Source organism: Neodiprion virginianus, chromosome 3, assembly GCF_021901495.1.
Source record: "Neodiprion virginianus isolate iyNeoVirg1 chromosome 3, iyNeoVirg1.1, whole genome shotgun sequence".
Lineage (NCBI taxonomy): Eukaryota > Metazoa > Arthropoda > Insecta > Hymenoptera > Diprionidae > Neodiprion > Neodiprion virginianus.
In genome coordinates this window covers 3576673-3601233 of record NC_060879.1, presented here as the reverse complement: position 1 = coordinate 3601233, position 24561 = coordinate 3576673, and the positions used below count along the sequence as shown (strand labels likewise).

At 37.3% G+C, this 24561-nt stretch overlaps 2 protein-coding genes and 1 long non-coding RNA gene across 7 annotated transcripts in view; 2 read left to right on the top strand and 1 right to left on the bottom strand.

The window, feature by feature from the left end:
• Window positions 1-273: 273 nt before the first annotated feature.
• Window positions 274-24561, bottom strand: part of LOC124300867 (uncharacterized) — a 66911-nt gene continuing 42623 nt past the window's right edge. The window contains exons 1-4 of one of the 4 annotated variants that reach the window (XR_006907349.1): window positions 6639-6736; window positions 6016-6135; window positions 1661-2174; window positions 274-610 (exon numbers count right to left, since the gene is read on the bottom strand). This is a non-coding gene — a long non-coding RNA (uncharacterized LOC124300867). Of the gene's footprint in view, window positions 611-1660; window positions 2175-2422; window positions 2564-5522; window positions 5624-6015; window positions 6136-6638; window positions 6737-24561 lie in introns of those variants that run through there. The other 3 variants (XR_006907352.1, XR_006907350.1, XR_006907351.1) reach the window with 3 other exon arrangements.
• On the top strand, window positions 705-3101 carry LOC124300864 (nucleoside diphosphate kinase 7). 2 transcript variants are annotated; one of them, XM_046755306.1, is made up of 10 exons: window positions 705-836; window positions 1003-1203; window positions 1266-1432; window positions 1500-1661; window positions 1751-1958; window positions 2032-2152; window positions 2266-2390; window positions 2474-2587; window positions 2753-2860; window positions 2927-3101. In XM_046755306.1, the coding sequence occupies exons 2-10, from the start codon at window positions 1045-1047 to the stop codon at window positions 2960-2962; spliced, it is 1200 nt and encodes a 399-aa protein (XP_046611262.1). In that variant the 5' UTR covers window positions 705-836; window positions 1003-1044; the 3' UTR covers window positions 2963-3101. The 2 variants fall into 2 exon arrangements, with proteins under 2 accessions (XP_046611262.1, XP_046611263.1); XM_046755307.1 differs by having other exon boundaries at window positions 1003-1161; window positions 2927-3099.
• On the top strand, window positions 6799-24532 carry LOC124300861 (uncharacterized). The gene is made up of 12 exons (XM_046755299.1): window positions 6799-7418; window positions 14716-15019; window positions 16262-16416; window positions 16668-16882; window positions 17249-17393; window positions 17760-17957; window positions 18544-18916; window positions 19092-19272; window positions 19376-19539; window positions 20292-20495; window positions 21325-21492; window positions 21910-24532. The coding sequence occupies exons 2-12, from the start codon at window positions 14923-14925 to the stop codon at window positions 22539-22541; spliced, it is 2532 nt and encodes an 843-aa protein (XP_046611255.1). The 5' UTR covers window positions 6799-7418; window positions 14716-14922; the 3' UTR covers window positions 22542-24532.

Here is a 24561-nt window from a genome sequence, read left to right as displayed (position 1 = left end):
CAGTCCTAATACGCTGCGATCGACGCATCAAAAGTTACAGCCAAAAAACGAGAACTTTAGTTTTCGACATTTTTCAGCAGGATTTTTTTTGCACGACATTTCTCTTCTCTTGGTCCTACGCTCCTTCTCCATATCAAATATCTATATCAAATTGATATATCTAGTATTAGGTATTCATAGTAACTATCAATGAATTCACTTTTATTACACAATCTGAACAAGCAAATATATTTCAGTATGTAAATACAATGTATCATTTTCTCAGTATCCGAATTTCAAATTCCGAGGTAAACATAATCACTGTACTACATTCATTACATATAACAACGTGTCATAATCAATGATCAATTCTAACGCATCATTACACATAGTATCACAATCGAGTTTGAGACATGAACTAAACTTCGAGTCAAGAATCAACGAATCTCACATTTCATTAATATAGTGTTGAAAAACAAAATATATTTCTGCAGATTCGTCCGCAGCATTCGCGGTGTGTGCTGTGCCTGATTGCCGGCAACTTGAGATGCATTCGTGTAGTCGTGGAACCCTTCGGTTTGCTCCTCAGTCCATATGGATATTTTCGAACAGTAGTGGCATCTAGGCACATCTGAAAGAATCGTAGAACACAGATTCAGTCCCGAGAATGAAAGGACCAGCAAGATTCGGAGTTGTCATGGAAACGAAACTGTCAGTAGTGTAAGCTGTGGTGCAAGCGCATGCAAGTCGTACTCCGATCGTAAATTTATTCGTTTTTGCAGTTACCTGATAGGAGAATAGAAAATATTTCGACTGTTAAATAAATTAGTCGCATCAAACTATTTCTCAGTGTATCCGTAAGTTCTTGTTTGCAACTCAATCGATTCGCTTATGTTGATTTTTACTCAAGAAATATGACCAAGAACTTAATTTGTCTGATCACTGTGCCCATCATTGACGATGTTATTGGCCAAGAATAATCGCGCCGCATCTCAATTAAACAACAATTCTAAATCTTTTCAGCCTCTGTAGCGTGAAGTAAATTTGGAGGAACGTAAGAGGAAAATGTCGTCCGATTATAGCGAGAAACATACTTTTGAAGCCGAATGGTTCGACCCGGTTGCGTCGCTCCTGAAAAAGTTTCTCCTCTACTACTTTCCTGCGGATAATACGGTAGAAATTGTAAGCGCGGTAATCGATATACTATTCCCAACAAGGCAAGAAGTAAAGAATGATACTAAGAACGACAAACAATTAAATCAGTTTCTTTTCCACTGTTTTTACAGTACGATATTAAGAATAGGAAAGTATTCCTACGCCGAACGAAATGTCAAGGAATTACTGCCAAAGATTTTTACGTCGGAGGGATGGTACACATATTTTCACGATGCCTAAAGATAAAGGATTTTGCAGATGGCGCGACCAAGGCGAAACTTGCCGATCAGATGGAAAGGTAAATCGGTATCTTGACGTTTGAGTTTGTATATAATGCTAAAGCCGAGGTAAATTCAACATTCCAGAACTTTGGCGATAATCAAACCGGATGCTATTGATAAAATGGGAGAAATATTGAAACGGATAACAAGGAACAACTTTCACATAGGAAATGTTAAAATGGTTCACATGACCAGAGACGAGGCTGAGGAATTTTATAACAAACATAGAGGACAGAGTGACTTACCGTGAGTTTTGAACGCCATTCCTTTTACCAAGGCGTCTGCGACTCGGTGGTCCTTGGCCTCAATCCGACAATGTCGTACTGTTTTTGCAGAATGTTGCTGAAGTACATGACGTCAGGTCCAATTTTGACGCTCCAGCTTATCGGCGAACAGGGAATTGACAAATGGCGAGAGCTGATGGGACCAACGGACAGCGTGGAAGCTCGAGAAACTGCTCAGAATTCTATCCGGGCTTGTTACGGCAAAGACAAGGTCTACAACGCGGTGCATGGGTCAGATTCCTCGGAAAGTGCAGCTAGAGTACGTTGAACAATTCGATCAAATTTTCCTCGGCGAAACTCAGAGCGTGTCAACCGAACTTAAACTTTTACAGGAATTGAGGTACTTCTTTCCCGATGAAAAGGTCAGGAGCAGGAGTATCAAGAACACCGCAACGCTCAAGAACTGCACCTGCTGTGTGATAAAACCGCACGCCGTTCAATCGCGCCTCATTGGTAAGTATTTGCATTCAGATTCCTGGAAATAAAGAACATCAAATAACAATTATTTGACGAATGACGATTCAAGTAAATTTTCATACTAAAAATATAACATTCTCAACACGAAGGTTACATCATCGACGATATACAAAAGGCAGGATACACAATATCAGCTGTGCAACAGTTTTACGTAGATCCCACAAACGTCGAAGAATTTCTGGAGGTCTATAAGGGAGTTTTACCCGAATATGGGGTGAGAACATTCAACGTTGCGATAATAATGACCTTCAGAATTGTCAGAACAGTACATAATTCAATCCCGTTTACATCGAATAGGCAATGGTCACGGAAATGCAGTCCGGACCCTGCGTTGCGATGGAGATAACGCACAGCCACCGTGAGAAGGATGTTCCGACGGAATTCAGGAAGTTATGTGGCCCCATGGATCCTGTGAGTCTTCTTTTTCCCCCCTTTGTCTGATCAATCAGCTCAATTATTCCCAGAACAATGTCCACTATTTTTGAATTTATTACTCTCGACGATTTATACTTGATTTTGCGAGGCAGTCAAATTTCATTCGCTAAACTGGCGCGACTTTTCACTTTAATTTCTCAGGATATAGCGCGGCAATTGAGGCCGGAAACCTTGAGAGCAAAGTATGGAAAGACCAAGGTCCAAAATGCTGTTCACTGTTCCGATTTGCCGGAGGATGGATTGCTGGAGGTAAATCGAGTAAATTAAATCCTTTCTTTCATACTGCGATTCCTGTGTATATTTTCTATTTTACAGGTTGAATATTTCTTCAAGATACTGGCCGATAGCTAGGATATTTCAACGCTTTCATTACACGCGCAAATCTTGCATAAATTGGAAATTACAACTTCGTTATAATACGTGTACATAAATATTTTTCTACTCAAAACAAATAGACATGAATTTACGATCAAAAATCATTTGTCTAATTTTTTTTTACCCGTCCCTCGGCTGTATCACGCAGAAAATAAGAAGAATTTGTTGAATTTAACTGATATTGCGATCAAATATGACAAACGAAATATTTTTTCAAGTCAAATAAATGTTGTTTAATTCAACAAAAAAGTAGTCGAAACAATGATTCGTGTATCAAGTGAAACCACATTTATTTCAACTGATCAAACATTCGTTACGCCACGATTAATCGACGCATACATATCGGAAAATCAAACAATGTTACAGCAACTGTGCGAAATACGGTAAAGATTTGGTTTCGTTCATTCGTTCGCACGGAAGAAACGATTGTTGATGATGTCGATGACGAATGAAGGATCGAATGAACGTAAAGTAATTAGACATTCAACTCGAACACACGGAACACGCGAATGAGCGAATGAACGCATCATGTTGTATTACGCCACTGCAAAAACTGATGACTAGGACTATTCGGTGAACGATTTCAATTACCTACCTTGCCGCCGTGCAAAATTGAGGCCACACAACCGTAAATATTTCGCACTTATTGAACTATCTGCCAAACGTATATTTGGGACTCGTGATTAGCCTCGTTTGTTTCGAATACGTTCGTCGCAAAAGAGGATAAAAAAAAATAAATAAAAAATGTGAAAGAAAAGGAACGGAGAAAAAGAAATGATCCTGGCGTTACCGGATGAGAATATTTTTTTACACTCACAATCATCTCCTATATTCATTAACAGCGACTCTCTATTTTTCATTTGCAAATTTCCTAACACAATTACTGGCATGTATAACACAATCGCTGAAACGGAACGATGTGCGGTAATATACTTCATATAATAATACAATTTTTCGCAAGTAACACGGCGGTTCGATTGTTCGGTTAAAGAATATACTGCGGTTTAAAAAACGCGAAGAATTATGATAATGTTTAACAGCCGCAAGCTGCATTGCCTTTATATATTATAACTACCGTTTCTGAGGTAATGAGAAATTTCACAAGATAAGAATTATTCTTTATACCTTCAGCCTTCGTTTCTTGCCAAGAAATTCTACATTGTAGGCATTCGCATCTCGAAACGGTAGATAATCTACAACAGTCCAGATAGAACACACGCGTAGATAAAGTCCAACGATAAATGATCGTTTGAAATATAAAATGCATTAATTACGAATTATATACGTATTATAGACAATCGTCTAGACTTTATCTATACGCGTTTTCTATCTGGGAGGTAATTATTTTTATGCCCAAAACTTGTGAATTTTTATCACCGATCATCCTGATTTATATTCTGTCCAAATCTATCTCTTACGTCACGATGAAAATTGTTTGTACGGTTATTTCGTCGGTAATAAAAAATGACGATACGGTATAAAATGAATTTAAGAACGTCCAAATATACGTTTGTATCACTAAAAATTCTTATTATTATCATTAATTGTAAATAATCTAGTTCCTCATCTGTTCTAGTTCTAGAGAAGAATTTCAACACGAGTAAACATGCCTACTGATTGATCGAAGTGTAATTACACACATCTTCCAGATGTTGATGAAACGAGCCGGTAACTCCAAGATTTATATTATTTTCATTTTTTATTTTTTTTTTTGGTAATTATATGCTTGTAAACATACAACTATAAATATGATTCTTAATTATCCTCACGCATAACGAGTAAATTAATCACACCCCGAAATGTATCCTGTGCACAGCTAGTTGGATAGAAATTGTTAACGGTATACGTATAACATATATAATAGATACACAAAGTAAACCGCGTCTGGAAAGGCTGACATATTTCGAAACAAGTATACCGAATAGGGGGAATAAAAAAATAATTACCCTTCGGGCGATTCGAGCGTTTTGTGTATAATATATACCTATAGGATATTATTGCGGCGCGGCGCAATGCTCCAGATATTGTAACGACGATAAAGGTGATCGTTCACCGACCCGCGCAAAATGCATGGTGAAAATACTAGGCGAACGAATTACCTTTGTTAAACGAAATAATAAAAAATTTATCCAGAACACGATTCGGCGAGTTTTATTGGCGTTTAGCTTCACGCGTTGCTAAAGTCGATCAATGTCGATTATCCTCGAAATAATTGACATATTAGATTTGGAGGAAAGTTAATTCTTGTATATAGGTATATGGTACATGTTTGTCGAAGTGAAACGTAGGAAATTATAACGATACCGTGAAAACAATAAAGTACAAGCGAAGTTGAGATAAAATATTGCGAGTGATTTAAACGCTGCAGACCGCGGATGCATCTCCGCTAAACAATAAAAATTATTAACTTATCGGTGTTGTGTATGTAAGTGAAAAAGAAGAAAAAAGAAACACATCGTAAGACGAGCTACAATTTCAGATACACCGTGTGTACATAATATTATAATAGACTTGAAGTAAAGATAATTATACATACGCAGGCACGTTATACGCCTGAATTTATTATACGCATGGCGTTGGATTTCTGAGGTGAATATTATCTGGATTAGTCCGGCTGAGTATTTGTACGTAAGTTTAGCTGGACGCGTACGGTCGTCACGTTTTAACAAGTAACGACGTTGTTATTGCAATTTTCGTGTAAAGACGCTCGCTCGCTTATAAATTACATATATATATATATTATCAGTATACTTAACGTATGAGCACGAGGTACGTATCACATGTGATTTAAAGAAAATTTTGCTATACCCGTCTGTGTTACGCAAAACATATGTATGAAATTAAAGAGAAAGTATTTCGAAATAAAAACAAAACATTCTTTTGCGTAAAACATTGCGGAAATTTGTTATTCCAAATGAAAATAATCCCTATGCATTCGAAGTTGTTTTAAAAATAAAGCTGCGGACTACTTTTGAAAAATATTAAAAACAGGTTGAGCGATTCGTGAGAAAATTTTGTTTTCAACTTACTTGAAATACAAGCTTATTGCTTCCAAGTTTACGATTTTGTTCCATTCTTTTGTAGAGTTCTCTACGAATCCAGTATTCAAAACATACATGTTCCGTCGATGCTGTCGAATTTTTGTAAATCTGAAACCATGTTTTCGAACTATTGAAAAAACTTTAATACTGAAATCATCACCGATTGCACTCGAAACTGTCCAAATTTAACCTGCAGCATAGTTTGAGAAAAAAAAAGTAAAAAAAAGAAGATCTTCTTACTCTTAGATCGATGAAATCTTGCTCTGTGATCGATAAATCGGTATTTTCGTTCGAACGAATACTGCTAAAACCAGCACAAAGTAATCCGCCTACAAAGTGCGAAATTTTTTATTCACACGGAATTTTCCGGAAGTTCACGAGGCAATTATTGAACCCTGGTAAAAAAAAAAAAAAAAAAAAAAGATTACGTCACAGCTATTTTCGAAAATTCGAAATCCGTTCAAGCATTCGGTCACCCCTGCGCCGTTTTGCACCCTTATATTTTTATCGGGGAGTGAAAAATCGGTCCGCATGGAAGAAGCCGATCGCGTTTGGCCGCCGAGCTGCAGGCCGACTCGAATATATATATATATATATATTAAAATACCTACTCGGCCTCTTGGCGCAATTGGTTTCGGTGATTAGAAAATAAGTTTTGTCGCAAGAGAAGCGACCACCGTACTTCGAGCCTTGCTGCAAGCCCCACGAGCAGTAGTAGTAATACAAATCGCACAATAGCTCTGCCATGGTAGTGAGTGCGAGCAATGTGTAGTCAGTAAGTAACTCACAGTCAGTCACGCGGCCGACATCGCGCTGTGCAGAACTCTGCACTGGTAATTGTATTCACCGATTGGCGGGATGTGAAGGAGGAACTGTGAAAGGAGAATAAGAGAAAAAAAAATAATAATAAAAAAAAAAAAAAAAAGAAAAATAAATATTTACAACAAAGGTATCGTTTGGAAGATATTTTCACTGTTTTACCGATTTCGAGGTGAAAAATTTCAACTAAGTCGAATCGAATTTACTTAGGATCTGTGGTCGATAATTTTTAAACAATTAAATCAATCACCAATCTTTCGATAATATCAAACTTCGACAAAAGTTAGAAACGAAATAATGCAACTCGTGCGTTGATATTGCTAACCGCGCGATCGATATCCTACAATTCGATCAGTAACGTTAACGATCCAGTCTTCTCCAGTAACGGGGTATTGGATATTATTTAATGATTTTATAACGGCGTGTAATAATCGCAAGAATAGACTGATGATAAAAAAATAACGACTTTTGCCAAATATATTTATTCAAGCTCGGCACTCGTAGCGAGTATAAGAATAGTGTGTAAAAGTGCATTCGATTGATAACTGTGGATTAATAATGAAATTAAAAGGGTGAGTGAGAAAAATTACCTACGGATTGAAACGGTGGATTAAATGACAATTTCTCTTTAAAAGGTGTAATACAATTATTTCGTGTCGATCAAAATGCCGAATAGCGTTTCGGAGGTAGTTTTATCGTACGCAAAGAGACCATGCATCGTGTAGAATAGAAAAAAAAAAAAATTTAAATGTAGTTCGACAACTCGCCGCCAGATGGCGCTGGCACTTGGCGTTCCCGTAGGAGAATCGATAACGGGCTTTACAGCCGCCTCGAGCTCAGATTTGAGCCGATTTCGCATAAAGTTAACACTTCAAACCGATCGTCGACGAATAAACATTTTAAACTCACGAACGAAACTTATTTTCGCGAAAAATTATAATTCAGATTCAAACACGTAAAGTCAATAACGATGATTTGCGACAAAACAAGTGGGACGTGTTGATTTTGACTGTACATAGCGCAGGAATGGCGCAAAATAATACCCGTGTACATAACTAACGTGGAATATTACGGTGGTACCATTGACCTAAATTTTTACCAACGTCAAATGTCTCGGTTCTCCATCCGTGTCGAAATACCAAAACGCCGGACCTCTCTCCGGGTCGCGCAAATACACGCGACGAAATTTCGTTCTTACTTTTGACAGATTCTTGCATATTTCAAATCAGACGCTGTTTCGGCGATAAGCAACACGCGTTTTATCGTTACTTTCGGTGGACCAACATTTAATGGTATTAGACACGAAAAAACTGCAATTTTAATGTATGGTAAATTGACGTGCTGTGCTCAACCTTTCACCGCGCATCGCGCTTCGTTTGCCATGAACGTTAACGGTCCCCGGATATTCGAGTTTGCCTCGCACTTCGAGGCACTCGGAGCCAAAATGATGTCGCACCAAACACGCCACTTTGCAATTAGGGCCTCAATCACGTGGGCGATAAAAGTATAAAATTGCAAATTTTCGCCAATCACGTGCCCGCAATTCAATGATTTTCGTTACCGACGTTAGAATTTTTTTAATTCAATTCATTTAAATTTTCGAAGCTATGTTTAAGAGCTACCGGTATTTTGTTGAGAATCTGATTTAAAACTCAACAACAGACTCGTTGCAAAATATTTTTACAAAAGCAGTAATTATACAGCTATGGTAATTAACTGTTGATTGTCAAGGACGGTCAAGATTATATGTTACAATAGGTACGGTTTAACCGTTAACAAATCCATCGATTATACATCGTTCGATAATAAATTGCGGTACATTCGTGATACACGCGAAAGCTTTAGCCGCGCATTGTTTATTCTTTTTCATTTTATTTTTGCGAAATCTTTCGTTTCGTTCTTTTCTCGACGAGAAAGCCGCGAGATAAATGAATTCTCAGAAGAAAGAATGAATCTAAATTCTAATTAGTACCAACATTGGGATTAAGGTGAAGAAAAATACGGCCTATGCAGATTTCACTCAAGTTTGAAACCCGCGTGGTTTGATCAACGTTTTCAAATCCTAACGCAGTCGAAAGAGTTTCAACAATTTACAGTTTTAATGTCACGCTGCCTCGCACAATTGTAAGGCGCCATAAAAACGAACTACGTCACGGCGCAATCCGATACGCATAATTATGTAGAAAGCTGTATTGCATCTCGATCGATTCAGTGATTTGACCATCTGAAATCAAGACTCCGTCAAATAAATTGCTTTTTTTTTTTCTTATTTCATCGGGAACGAGTTTTTGTTTGAAAATTTTTTTCTTCTTCTTGTAAATCCGAAATTAATACCAGGAAATCGGAGATGTCATGTTATACTATAATTCACGAGAATAATACTTGAAAACAAACCTAATTTATCACCAATTTTCCTTACGAATAAAAGTAATAAACCTCGGGCGAAAAAATTTGGCAAAAACAAGTTGCGGTTGGTAAAAATGTTCGGAAACAATCTTCTACTTAAATTTTACACGAACAATAATTATTTTATTAATCGACGAATGAATAAATTTCACTTTCAAAGAACACGTCATATCGTTATTTACAATTTCGGGAAAATCTTATTAACAATTATCACCTCGTAAAAATAATCTTATACGATCGATTTCTCTTATCGCATATCTCACGTCGCTCGATGCAATTGAAATTGGGAAACACGTACGCGTTGATAAATAATTCAAATAAAACGAAAGAAACGAAAGGTTTGAAAACATTCACACGGAGACAATGAACTCGGTGGCGTCAAATGTTGGAAAATAAAAATTAATAAACCGAAATCACAAAGTGAAAGAGAAAGGAATGTGACTAGATAATCTCCCGGCTATGAGCGCGCTGCGTAAATTAACTAGCAATAGATATACGTTAATAAACATGAACATATACGGTGCTAAGATTACGTACAGAGTGTATTACGTATTACATGTCGGATATCCGAGTAATTGGTTTTGGAATTAGAAAATCAAGTTTTTTTCGGGACGACCGACTACGTAGAAGAAAATAAGAAAAATAAATAAATAGATAAAATAACGTCAACATTCGCGTCTGTCCCGTACTTTTTTTTTTTTCTTTCTTTTTTATCGATCAAGAAATTTTTCGATCAGCATGATGTAAATTGACGTGTACCTAAAGAATGAAATCTGCCTCGAGCTAAATAAACCGCAAACATTGACTAGAAATGATTTGCGGTATTAAATTTGCAATGATCCGCGAGATCGTAGATAGGATCAGACTTCACTGTCACATCGCGTACAGGATCGTATTTAATGGATATGAGATTTAAAAAATTACACATTATTACACGGCTGTCGATCAGAATGATCGCAGAATGAGAGACACGGCGTCGTAAAATTAGGTATCTACGTTACTTGATGAATTATTCATCTCTCGTGAAATTTTTCAATAACAATTATAATACGGGTATAGCGGTTTATTCGATATGCGATAAGAATGATATCCGCAATCACGTTTATAATAATGATATGCCTAATTTCCATGCATAATCCAGCGCACATGGTACGAACGATTAGGCGGTCAATGAATCGATCGGTATAAAAAATATTTTCGCTGATCGTTTCACCACGGTTTTTTTTTTATTTTTTTTTTTTCATTTCGAAGTATCTTATCCTGTTCACTTTCAACTTTCGTTTCGCTAGCTATTATCCATCTCAAGTTTTTTCCTCGTATTATTCATGTACCAAAAATCAGGAGGGAAAAAAAGTACAATTCCGCTATTCCGAATATAATTTGCAGCGCAAATTTTAAGTTCACGCGCGAAGAATTTCGCCAATGAAGATCTTCGTCTAAGCTCACTTATGTCAAATAAGTGGGCTAAGGATATTAGAGAGGTTCAGTGCCCTTCACTTCGTGGGGCGAAATAAAATAGCGAAAACATTTCGCGGGGATTCCCCAGATCCTTGATCGCAATCTTCGTCTATCAATCATCAATCGAAATCCTGATATAATTCCGCGTGCTAAGTTTACGATCAGTAACGAGTAACGGATTTCGTATCGGCAACGGTACGACGAACCGATCGCATGTGACTCGTTTAATTTGAGAACTTACGTCTCTACAAACGCCTGGCTGCCAGTGTCAAAATTCTCGGTCATTTGATCCTCGCCTCAAATTCGTTGGCAATTAATTACTATTCAACTTATGTAACAAATTCTTTTTTATTATACAGACGCGATACGTTTAACGCGTTGAAATATATCTTTCGCTTTCCGAAGATGGTAAAAAATCTTCCTTATTTCATCCACGTTTTTTTAAACGCCCAACAATTGTAATTGCGAGAATTTTTCTATGATTCGTGTCACGAGCGAATCGACAAGGTTGATTTGCTCGCTTCTATTTAACGTACTTCCGCCGTATTCCGGCAAATGAAGACAAGGTCGATCTTCGCGTCGTCAAACTGTGCTGTTATAAATACCAAAAATTTCGAAATTCGACCGTGAAATTTTGTTTTTCCTCGTTCATAACGTTCGGCGAAATAATTGAAAAATATATTTTGCACAACGGATTTTGGACTCGTACGTAAATTTTTCTTCATTTCACTCCGGTTTTGTTTTCCACGATACGATCACACTTTTGTTTTTACACATTTTTATAATTCCTCAGACACTCGCAGAGGAAAACTGGTTTCTCGAATTAATCATGCCAGTTAAAGAATCTATCCCGAAAGTATATACAAACATCACGTCACTTTCTTTCGGAGAAGGTGTAGAAAAAGATAATCTAACAACTATAAAGCAAACTATCGCAAAGTCAGGATTAATAAAAATTAATACAACGTTACTTGATTGATTTATTCATTTGAAATCTGTGCTTCTGTTTTTTCAAACAAATTCACTATCTCGAATTAATGGTGAAAATAAAAAAAAATCAGGCAAAATGATCGCGCAGGTGAATTTTCAACGGGTTTGTACATCCTTGTACTCGAGCGTCGAGAAATATCCGAGTCACAAGACAAACGTAACCGGATAAAATGGATAATTGGGCCCAGTGACACTGGTTCGGACTCAGAGGTTCTACGGTACCATCTATCCATGTATCTATCTATCTGTCCAACTATCTGTCTAACTATATACCTTCGCATTTAACGTCCACGTGACGTATTTAATTTAAGGTAACACGGGCGTTTCACTTTCGACTCGGACCCATCGGTTATAATATATTAGATACCATTTGTCAGTTGCATAAAAATTAGGCCCATTCGAGTTTCAGCTGCGTTTATAAATGGTCGACATGAGACTCAGAAATCGTAAATATTATATACGTTACGTTGACGAAAATAAGAATCTAGATATTTCTAAAATAGTACTCGATTGGGTGACAATTTTTCTTGTCTTTTTTTTTCTGCGAACAAAATATTCTGCGTGATTTGCTCACATGTTGCATAATATTTCACAGAAATACGTGCAGATATCTATGAACCGGAGAGCGGTATTTTGATATTTAAAAAAGAAAACACGTATGATTACAATAGAATCCGAAGTATCTTGTATTGGTCAACCGCACGATCTTTAATTCTCTCATTTTTCTCTTTCTTGGAGAAAAATCTCGCCGAGCGTTTGTGCAAACGATGTTAAACCATAGTCGTATCGTAACACTGTGGAATTTCAGGAAGACGGAAGACGTTAGTTTAACACTCAACAAATCACGAACAAGGTCTTGAGAACTCGTAGAAATAACGCGCGATGATTAGATTAAGCAACGCGACTTATTTTTCTCGTTTAATCAACATAAAAGCACACCTGACAGGTAGGTTGTAAAAATTTTCTTATCGAGAAGGAAGAAAAAAAGAAAAAAAAAAAAACTTTTCACCCAATTTTCTGCGATTTTCATATTTATAAAATTTCTCCCTTTATTTTCCCCCGTCGCGTCGGTCCGGAAATGATGCACGATTTTTTATGGTATGATACACGTTTGATTGTAAGACGTGTGAAAGCCGATAACAAACATCGCTCGGTATTCGAAAAACACAGCGGCTTAACTCTCGTCATTGCAACAGAAATATATGTACGTATCTCAGATTTCAACGAAGGCAGAATATCAAACATTTGATATTCAATAATGAAACTGCATACTTTCGCTATTACGTACAATAAAAATGACGCGGAGAAATTCTGCGCGGCAAATAAAGAAGAATTGCGAGGAAATCGTCGGTTGTAATGAAAGAAAAGTGATTAGAGATTAGTGCGTGAAAATTTTTATTCGGTTTCAACTACATTATTATTGTTATTATTATATTTCAATTGATCAACCTGATCAAACCGATGTTTGTACAGGATTTTTCTAATCCACGCAACATCGCGAATAATTTTCATAACGTGTTATACTTCAAAGATTCAACATCAATACCGAAACTGTGTCTTAGCCATAAAAATATATATATATATATATATATATACACATAAACAGTCTTTCGCTTGCAGCCTTGCCAACTTGAATAGACTTGCATAAATATATGTATACATATGACAGATGTGATTTTTGCAGAAAATTACAAGTACAAGAATGAGATGTTGGGACAGCTGTTGGTTAACTATTATGTCTTGAATTTAATTTGCAAGTCCATAAGAATCTGAAGGGAAATGGTTACAGGCATACGGCACGTTTGCCATTGCGAATGGTATACACATGTGACATTGATGTTAGCAAGATTTACGATTAGCCATGCTGCAGCAGCACGTGCATCGGCATAACTTGTTCGAATAAAAGAAAAACAAAAAAGAAAAAAAAAAGTAAAAATAAATCACGCGCTCCTCCGTAAAAAATATCAAATGTAAACGTGTCCGTGTATTTTCGAAATCGTTGATGTTTTTTTTTTTTTTTTTTTTTTACCATAAAATTTTAATAATTCGATTAAATTATTCCAAAGTGATTTATAATTAAGCACGCACAGTGGAATCGATCATCGATTCCAAACCAGTTGCGCGGAAGAAAGGAGAAGTTTAAAAAGCTAATCGGGACATGGTCATTATTTCGAAACTGCAAGTGGACGTGTAGATGGTTATTATTGGTAGCTGGTAAAGAGCATGTATGCAATAATAGTTGGGGATAAATCATCGATCGATGAGCTGCATAATACGACGGTTGAAGGTGCGTCTCGGTTATGTAAAGGTGGATAATTTGCACGAGGGTCACACAGCTTTACCAACCACCAGGGTCATTGGCTGTAGAAAGCCATTCATGTCTGGGTCATTGAAAACTCGTGACAATAACTGCGCCTGGCATGGCGATCATCGTGAAGAATTATACTGCCATGGCCACGTGATTTAAAGTCCGAAGGCCAGTCGGAGGTGGATCATCGAGGCACATGCCTATATATTTATCACGTCTAGTTTCGTTCGCTTTTCTTTGAGTAAAGAACAAGCAATTTTTCTTCATTCAAATCCTGTGCAAAATTGTGCGCAAAGATCGAATACTACTCGCAGTTTATGAAAGAAAAGATGACAGGACGATTGTCGCAAAATGGAATCGATAATAGAAATAAAAATTTATGGTTAATTTGTGATTATCGAATAGAGAAGATGGCTTATTATTAAACCTTCGCAAATGTTCGGACATTTTTAGATCAAACACGTCGATATTGCAATTGCAGAATTCTATAGATCAAAATTGCTTACTTTTGATATTTATTAATTCTATGCGAGGGTAACAATTAAATCAATTGGTCGGATCAATTTACTGCGTAATTTCAAATGACGAAAAATGTTAAGGATGAATTGAACAACCAATAAAACGTGATCGAAGCGTGTAATTTAACACGAGGAAATTCAATCACCGTATCGTAATATGTGACATCGATTTGTCTCTTTTGATTTCAGATCGAGCCAGATATTTTTGCCATGAGGTAGTCGGAGGAAAAATCAACGCAAGTGTTGGAAAACCGTGAGGAAAAGGGATAGAAGCTTTTTCCTAACGATTCAGTATTCCCCTGAACTTTTCTAGTATTTTTGTTCAAGTTTTTGTTACTTTACTCTGATTGCTGTTGTTGTTGTTTTCACATCGTGATAATAATAAAAAGCCGCAAAATGATGCTGCTCAGGAGTTTCTTCAGACGAATAATCACCGACTTCCGGCACAAGGAGTTACTTCCGTTGAAGCTGTTGTTTTTCGTTCAGGCAGCGAGTACGTATTAAATATTGATGATATAATGTAAACTTACGTGGAACAGTAATTACACAAATCGTATAGACGAAGATTTAAAGTTTTTTACAAAGACTCACGAACCGCAAGATTCAGAATGCGAAAACAATATTGTTCGCCATTTTTTTTTTTTTACCGTCATTAACATTTACGATCGTCCTCTTTGAATTTTCTTACTATGTACAAAAGAGCACAACGGAGAATTAAAATAAACATAAAATACGCAAAGGCCCGAGGCTAGTGCTCAATCATCTTCATAATAATTCACCGACAGCAGCATCAAATCCCGTGGTACAACACGACATATGAACGTTACTTTATGTACTTGAGACGTAGGCGGAAGGCGGCTGAGTACTTACAATTATAATGTATGTGTTGGTAAACCTACGTAATATATTTTTTGCTTAATCCGCCTCAAGGTGTTCCTACATAATATTTATCCCCCGAATTAGTAGATGGGAAAAATTAACGATAAACAAAAAAACAAACACCATTGAACACCTTCGAATAATATCCTCAGGATATACCAGGTCATTTGACGGAAATCAGAGATGGATAATAATTTATCGAACGATGAATTCGCCTGCTTTTATGCAATCCGGAGAGCATCTCAACAAAATACGCCTGCAATTATGCAATTTGTTATGCCGTGTTGTATTTTTGATTGTCAAAATTTTGGCGAGTTTTGGTCAAGTGTATCCCGTGTTGCATAAATTCAGGCGGATTTACAAAAATTTACAAGAAACGACACTTCGGTTGGTCCTCAAACTTATCGATAATTCGTTAATAAATTTAAATTAATTCCCATTGTACGCGGTATCCTCCAGACGAATATTTTACTCAACTTATAAGTACACACTCGTTTAAACCTAGCCTACGTACCGTTTGACAGCAATTAATTCGCGACACGTCTCAATCGTTTACTCTTGAATCTGGTGACGTATATGAGAACTGTCGATAATGAGTCATCGAGCAAACAAAACGCTGGAAAGATTCCGTCGAAAAATGGCAAACAAATATACAACAAAAAAAAAAGGTCGTTCAAAATTTTTTACCTTGCGATTAGGTTTTTATCTTTTTTGTTTTCGCTATCTCAAATAGAGTTCCGGTTATTTGTTATTTAAATGACAATGTCAATCACTTTCTATTGTCACCATTATCGTATTCGAATTTTACACACGATTTCGGCTCGAATTTGATAACAAATTGATGAATTCTTCGTAGCATTGTACGTGCTTTATCCTTACCTGACAATCCACATGCGAGAGCTGGGCATAAGCGTCGAAGAAACAGCAATAATGAGCGCAGTTACACCTGTGGTGGCAATAGTAATGCCACCTTTAGCCGGCATGATAGCGGACAGAATCGGAAACTTCAAGGTACGCGTTCGCATGATTATTAATTTCAATACGATCGGCCGTCAGCCGTAAATAATTTTCTTGCCAAAGATTTAGTAATCAATTTTTATCCGTATTTAAACTTTTATGTGTTCAACAATTTCCTCACGTCCCTGAACGTTTGAATAATTGAAAAAATATTCTTCAAACTTCTGATTATTATTTAAGAACACGTTTCACCCGAAAAACCAATCAAACCTCGCGATAAATTCCCTCCCTATTCGCACCCGCAGATATTGCTGTCGCTGTTTTCATCCCTTGGAGGAGGAGCAGCCCTTCTACTGCTTCTCGTACCCGTAGGAAGAGTGACTGTCCGATTTCCCGAGAGGATTGTAATGGACCTTGGCTGTCCGGGATCGAACGGTGATCTCGTATACACAATGAGCCAGGTACACCCCTGCGATACAAAACTCGCCCCGGAAATCGCTACGCGAATAGAAAGCTGCGGGTATGTGAAAGAAAAGCACTAAATTTGCGTAAAACATGCTCGCGTTATGAAACATGAAGAATCGAAAAAAAAAAATATATATATATATACATATATATATATATACAAGAAACAATTAAACGGATAAAGAATAATTCGAGTAATTGTGCGTCCTGCTGTAATTTTGTCATTTATTGTTAACTTTGGTGTAAATAATTTTTTTCACCTAATAATACATACATCAAAACGCATGTACGTATCATTTTTTTCGCAATGTAAAAAATCGAATATCTTCGACATATTATTATTGCCGTTTGTTTATTCGTTTATTTCAACCTCTTGTTTTTACTTTTACCCATACCGCTAAATTATATGCCTTGCGTGCAGGTACATTTGCCACGTCGATTTGCACAACGACACCGAGGTACAGGCAGTCCTGACATCCAGGGGATACACCGTCAGGCATTACGATCTTACAACGGGTTTAAACATTTCGTATAAATACACGATTTCGAAATCCGAATTACCACAGGTGATTATAACATTTCAAAAATTTATCGAGGTGAGAGTCGACCGAGATTTCCTTTCCGTATTTATTGGCTAAAGTTCATCGGTGGTCTTGTCGAATATGATTTGTTTTTTTTTATGGATCATTGATATCCGTGTAATAAAAATTATAACTGCGTGAACTGCAAGCGATTATTCGAAAGTTATAATTTAGATTCTCGGCAAGTGAGTAGAGGTGAAAGAGAATTTTTATGAAACGCAAATTACATATTGTTGGATTTTGAGCGAAAACGATCAAAGTGCGATAGAAGAGATAAAAAAAAATTTCAAATTAAAAAAATAAAACTTACTACAAGTAACGCGCGACAGTGAATTTGATTGAATTTTGCAGACGGTAATTAAAACTACGGTAGACGACGTGAGGGAGCATCGTTTACTTTCTAACAATGATTTCTACAAGACCTCGATAAGGCAGCTCTCAAAAAGTACTTACTTCTTTCCAACGAGCGAACTCTACGAATTCACCTGCAGAGAATCAAACCCCACGATAAACGAGACTCGGTGTTCCTTTGGACGATTCGGAAACAAGGTGAGAGACCGGGGACTTACTTTCGAGTAATTTTTCACGCGAGGATAAAATATGTTTCATACTTCCATTATCGATGTTTTAAACTTTTACACCAGAAACATTGTAGAAAATTGTAATTCAACCGTAAAAAACTTTGAGTAATCGAATGAAACCTCTCGCAACAATGTACCAAGATCGGACTCTGTACAACTTCTCATCAAGTTCCTGATTTGAAGAAATGTTCCGCTACGAAGAGACCAGTAAAATCGTTAAGAGTCCTAAAACCTAAACATCTAAAACCTGACCTAAATCATCCGTGAAACACGCCGCTTTCTCGTGCCACTCTAGCAACGACGATCGAGACGGCCAAATACGCGATGATGATTCGACATTTTTATTTATGCAAAACAAAATCGCCGAGTCATGGTACATAATAGATAAATGCGAATATGAATGATCGTTGTGTTCCGGGATATTCCAACCCTAATCTTGTAGCTTTATTCATTGCCATTAGCGAATCTTGTTATTGTTGCGGTTGTCATGCCGTGTTGATTGTTCTTCTTTAATTTTATTTCATTCTAATTCGGTTATTTTTGTTTCTGAACAGGGAAACAAAAGCAGAGATGTGAATTATCACAACTACAAATCGACGCTGAGGCTTTTGAACGCCACTGACATAGACACGCTGGAAGCGAAACGGAGATACTTGGGTGAGGCGATATCTTGGACGGGGAAACCCGGTTTCCAAAGACCAAATTGCACCAATCCTGACCGGAAGGATCAGCGAGTCGTCCTTACGGTACCGTTGGTGAATTACACCGCCGGCAATGAGGTCTACAAGTCGTTGGTCGTCGACGGATGCAGCAAAAGGTGCGTCGTTACAGCGCCAAGGAAGGATGTCTGTTCTAACATGAACACGCAGATCGAGTACGACGTCAGTTTGACATTTTGGCTGTACCTTGCGATCAGGGTTTTCATCGGTAAGTTCAGCGAGAAGAAGATTCAGAGAGAAAGATTGATAAAATTAAGACGCATAAAGCATTGGAAAACAACCGTTAAACTTTGGAATGAAATGGTTTTGGACATAGATTTTGAAGAATATTAGAAGGAAAAAAAAAGGACTCGAGGATCTGGAAATAATTTATTTGTTCACAGGTATGATAGGTGGAACGGCATTTGCGATGTTCGAAGGAGCGGTTATAGCGATTTTGAGGGATCAGAAAGCTGATTACGGACTGCAAAGGATATATGGAACGATAGGTGGAATGATATCGTCTCTCCTCTCAGGGCTTTTGATAGACTACGCTAGCAGCGGAAAAGAATATACGGATTTCAGGTGCGGATTTCGAATAATTGAATATCGATATAACCGAACTGTAGATAGTGAAAAAAAAAAGACGCCCTATTTTCTGTTACACCTTTTTTTTCTTCCGTTTCAGACCGGCCTTCTACCTCTACGCGGGATTAAAAATCATTTCCGGTTTGCTCATGCTGACGATAAATTTGGAATTCAAATCTCCCGCCAATAACGTCGTCAGCGACGTGATGAGCGTTCTTAAAAACATCGAAATCGTCGCGCTCTTCATAGCTTGCTTTGTTCTGGGTACGCATTACGTCATAAGTGGAATCCAAGCGATTGAAAGACACGCTTGTTGACTCGGCTTTCTTGACCACGAGTCAAGTTTTTCATTTCTTCTCTAACCGGTCTGCAATATTTATCAAGAAATTAAATTTTGGCTGATTAATTGGTAAGAAAAGTAACTGAACGTTGCGCTTTCTTCCTCAATTGCTTTGCGGGACCTTGTTAATCGCAGCCGATAGAATTAAATTACAACTGGTGTACAAGGATTGATCGTCGGAATCGGGATACCGATTACGTTTGAAAGTTAACAGCATTCGCAGTCTCGCGCATCCCGGCGACCGTGACACAACAAAACGTCACCAAGGCGACAATAATAACCGGAAATTGCGCAACGATCAACGACGACGGTTTCCGTCTCGCTTTAACGCACAACTGATTGGACAAATTATAATGCATTGAATGCTCGACGAGTGCATCACCGATACATATATATATATATATATATATATATATATATATATATATATATAAATATATATATATATATAAATGTAACATACACATGTATAAATGTTCAGATTTAATTCGAGAGGTAGAGAGCGGGTAATTTGTTGCAGTTGACATTTCCCACCGTTCGAATATCGGGATCGTTTTGATCGGAGAATCCGGAAAAAATTCATTGGATAATCAGTAGTGTGCCATAACTTTTATATCGCCTACGGCACACCCTTGAAACATGTTTTTCCACCTAAAATTGTTGCGCCTGTCTTTAGGAACTGCATGGGGCTACATCGAGTCCTTTTTATTCTGGCTCCTCCAGGACTTGGGGGGCTCGAGATCGCTCATGGGGATAACGATAACGGTCGGTGGCCTCGCGGGAATTCCACTGCTCGTCATGTCCGGTCCGATAATTGAAAAAATCGGTCACGCGAATGTACTTTTCATCGGTTTCATTTTCTACGCGGTACGGCTCTTAGGTGAGTGTTACAATTGTCAATAAATTACCTTAATTCCAAATTTGTAAATTTATTTACGAAATACAACTCGATACTTGTGGTCTCATCGGACGGATATATTTGCAACCAAAAGTAAGCCTCGGTGAGAATATCGAACACTTTGCCACGAGATGAAAATCTGAAATGAATCAGTCATAACCGAGTCGATAAGATAATTCGTTTTTAATAACAATAATGCCAAAAAGTTGTTGATGTATTGTTGCAACGAAAATTTATTCAACGAATCTCTAGTGAAATTTTGTTTTATTTTATATAGAATATCTTCATTGATTTTTATAAATACCTATGAATTTTTTTTAAATTTTCGACAATTTTGAAAAAAAAAACCGGTTCTGAGAATTTTTGGATAGGTTTTCGTAAATGGTTACACATTAAACTCAAAAAGTTTTAGAGGCATGGAACCAATAGTTTCATAAATAAAGCGTTAGGAAATTTTGAAAAACGGAATTAATCAAAATCGCCGAACATTCGAATAAAAAAAATCACAGGTACTTAAAATAATCAGTGAAATCATTCTGTGTGAAATAAAACAAAATTTCACTAGAGGTTTGTTGAAAAATATTTTGCCAAAAAAATTTACTAACAACTTTTTGGCATTATTATTACTATTAAAAACGAATCATCTCCTCGAATCGGTTACAACATTCGGGGATGTTTCTTTTCCCTGGAATATGGTGCCTTCCGATGTGTACAAGGTTCATCCATCGGGCCGTTCGTCACATGGGTTAAAATCGACCGATCCGGGGTTCTTATATTCTCCTTTACAGTCTTTTCAACATGAATTCCGCAGGATACTCGCTGATCTACAATCCCTGGCTGTGCCTGATATTTGAAGCCCTTGAATCAGTGACTTCATCCCTGAGTTTTACAGCGGCCGTTACTTACGCGGCGAAACTTTCAACTACGACGACGGATAGCTCAATTCAAGGTCTCCTAGGCGGGCTTTATTACGGTGTTGGTGAGCATAAATTTGTGAATAATAATAAATTCGCGGCACTGATTCGACAAACTTCAAGTTTGACATACTCTCTGATTTTTTTTATCTTCGAAGCTTCTGTAGCGAGATTACGCATAACGTAAGACTTGAAAGACAAAATTGACGAACCCGCCTATTTTTAGGCAACTTACGTCACTTTCGTGTGTTTATATTGCCTGTATACATAAAGCCTGTGCAAAGCCGATTGCCTACATACAGGCGGATTTGTTGCTTCTTCGTAATTCATTGCACTTTATCATTCGCCAAGAAAGTGGCAGAATGGTTTTCATGCGAAGAAAAAAAAATGTCTTCCTTCGATGTGTTCGGTAGGATAAACTCCCGAAGAGATGTTACACCGAAAAATTACATTTGTTAAACGGTCGAAACGAACTTTTTCAGGCAAAGGATCAGGGAGTCTGATAGGCGGCTACCTGATGAAGGCCTTCGGCACGCGGCCAACGTACCAAATATTTTCAGGGATGTCGCTTGTGACCGGTATAGTGTATTTCCTGTTCAATGCGCTTTACCTGAGAAAGCGACCGCAGGTGGAGGGCAACGATATAGTGAAAAAGAAGCCGAAGAAGGTTGAAAATGCAGAGGGCGAGTCGCAGACGGGAGCTGAAACCGAACCGAAGGAAAAATCGGGGGTGATATTCGCAAAGGATAAAATATCCTACGGTTCGGAGAACAAGGCGTTTTCGGTTGCTGACGACGTGGATGTCGAGGAAAGAGCCGCGGAAAAAACTAAACAAGATATGTACGAGGCTAAGGAAATCGAAGCGATTAAAAACGCGAGGAATCTCGACAGGATAGAGAAAATTGACGAGGCTGAGAGGAACGGGGGAAATGAGATCAAGGACTCGAAGGACGAGTCCGTGACCGATGACGTAGAAAGCGGAGACGGAAGTACCTTGAAGGTCGCCGGCGCACTAAACGGAAGTACCAATCTCGCGTACGACAAGGAGGACGAAGACGTTGATGCGGGAAAGTGCAACGTCACGATCGAGAAGCAGCCCGATGATAGAAAATAAATTAATTTACGGGGATAATTCACGATCGTATTGTTAAAGGTGAATATATGTTTTTCGAAGAAAGTAGAAAATTAAGTATCGTCGAATGTAGAGAGAAAAAAAAAAAATACGTCAATCGACGTTAGTTGAATTCACAAACGGTGATTTTTAAGACATCAAGAATTCGAAACCGCAGATTGCAAGCCCGAATCGAAATAGTATCGACCAAAATTCGGACCTCCGTAACAAACTCGAGTACAAAAAAAAAAATTCCTCGGTTAGATCGTGAAGATCAATGCAGATTTTTGTGACTCCTTGTTTTCAATTTATGCAACACAATTTATTCAGACCCGATTAGTGTGGATCGTTCAATTCGCCGAAAAGAAAGAAACGATTTCTGAGGATTTTTAAAACGAGATCCCGGTCGATTTTGCGAATAAAAAACGTAACATATATTTGGCACCCAGGTCTGCTTAAAAAAAAAAAAAAAAGTTTATACCGATGATATATTAAGCACAAAGCTTAATCTTCGCGATAGAACGAAGAGAAAATTGGATAAGATAAAGATCTATAGACTGTGATTTTCAAACAAGTTCAAGGCAAATATGTCGAAGGTAGCGCCAACTGGTGATGGCGTTGAGAACCGGTGTAACTTTCACGTCATTCAAAAACAGTTGTAGACATACTCGCGAATTTTTTTTATAGATGAACTTTAGCGATAAGTATTTCTTAATTTTTTTTATTACCCTTTATTCTATGCCGTTATAAAAAAAGAATTCGTCACACGTAGCGTGAATATCAGGCGAGACATCAGGTAAATAGTAATATAAAAAAAGTATAAAAATGACGGCGTATAGACGTTATAAATTATAGATAAGCTCTGCACACATTTGAAATACGATTAAACAAATGAGTGTAAAGTGATTTTTATTTACCGTGTAGGTAGTATAGATAGGTATATAATTATAGTAATTAGGTATATGCATATTAATAGAGATATCATTTATATCGACGTTTGATACACACGTTACGTTTCATTATTTATATTTTTCTTGATGATAATAACGATGAAGATGTTATTCACAACTATCATATTAGTTTGTAAAAGGGGCAAAGAAAAAATGATGACAAAACAAAACAAGCTTCTGGAAGAATAGTCTATACCCAGTTTTCGTACTATTTTCAACTTTGGTACGCGGAAAATAACGTGATGTAGATTTTACATTCCCTGTGGTAAATATACATAGAAAACACTTTTTTCGAGTCAAATCTTACACCAATTGTGGTATAAGTACCTAAGCATAACTAATTGTAACTTTCGCTATTGGTTTTGTAACTCTCATAATCAGATTTTTAAATCTTGCCGCAGTTGCTATAGATTCAAATCCAAAAAATTGCTGTCCGTATATTTAACACGGGAGATGTAAAAGCTGAGATATTTTTCTTTCCGTGTAGTCGGTTTCTTTGATTGAAAAAACCTCCATTCATGCTCCCGATTGATCTAAGAAAAATGATTAACAATACCTAAATACCTGAACGTGTGCAAATAACTGCGCAAAGATAGTGCAGAAATTAAAATGTAATCAGAGATTACTCGATCAAATCACTCGGGTCGCACACGCATAAATAATAGTGAGATTTCATAGCAGGAAACAATGCGATGGGAGAGACCGGGGTCTGATATTTAAGACGTAAAACTAAGGCACGCAAGGTGCGGGTGAATATTGTAATAATAAAAGTAACGTTAAAAGTAAATTTAATTTAGCGTAAGAAACGAGTCGACCAGGCCTCCCCTGCATTTAGATATTAGCGATTAGCATTTAGATGATATAAGTTAGAAAGAAACGAGGCTACTTTTTTGTGTATCCCAAAATTCGTAGATCATGTACCGAATACTGTACGTGTATGTAGGTACTTTTAGTATAATCACTGTCGCAATTATTGCGAACAACTGTTAACCACATGCTGATATGTTAATTACTGTTGATGAATAAAAAAATGTTGGAAAATTTCTCACGTCTCCAAAACTGCTTTTTAAGGA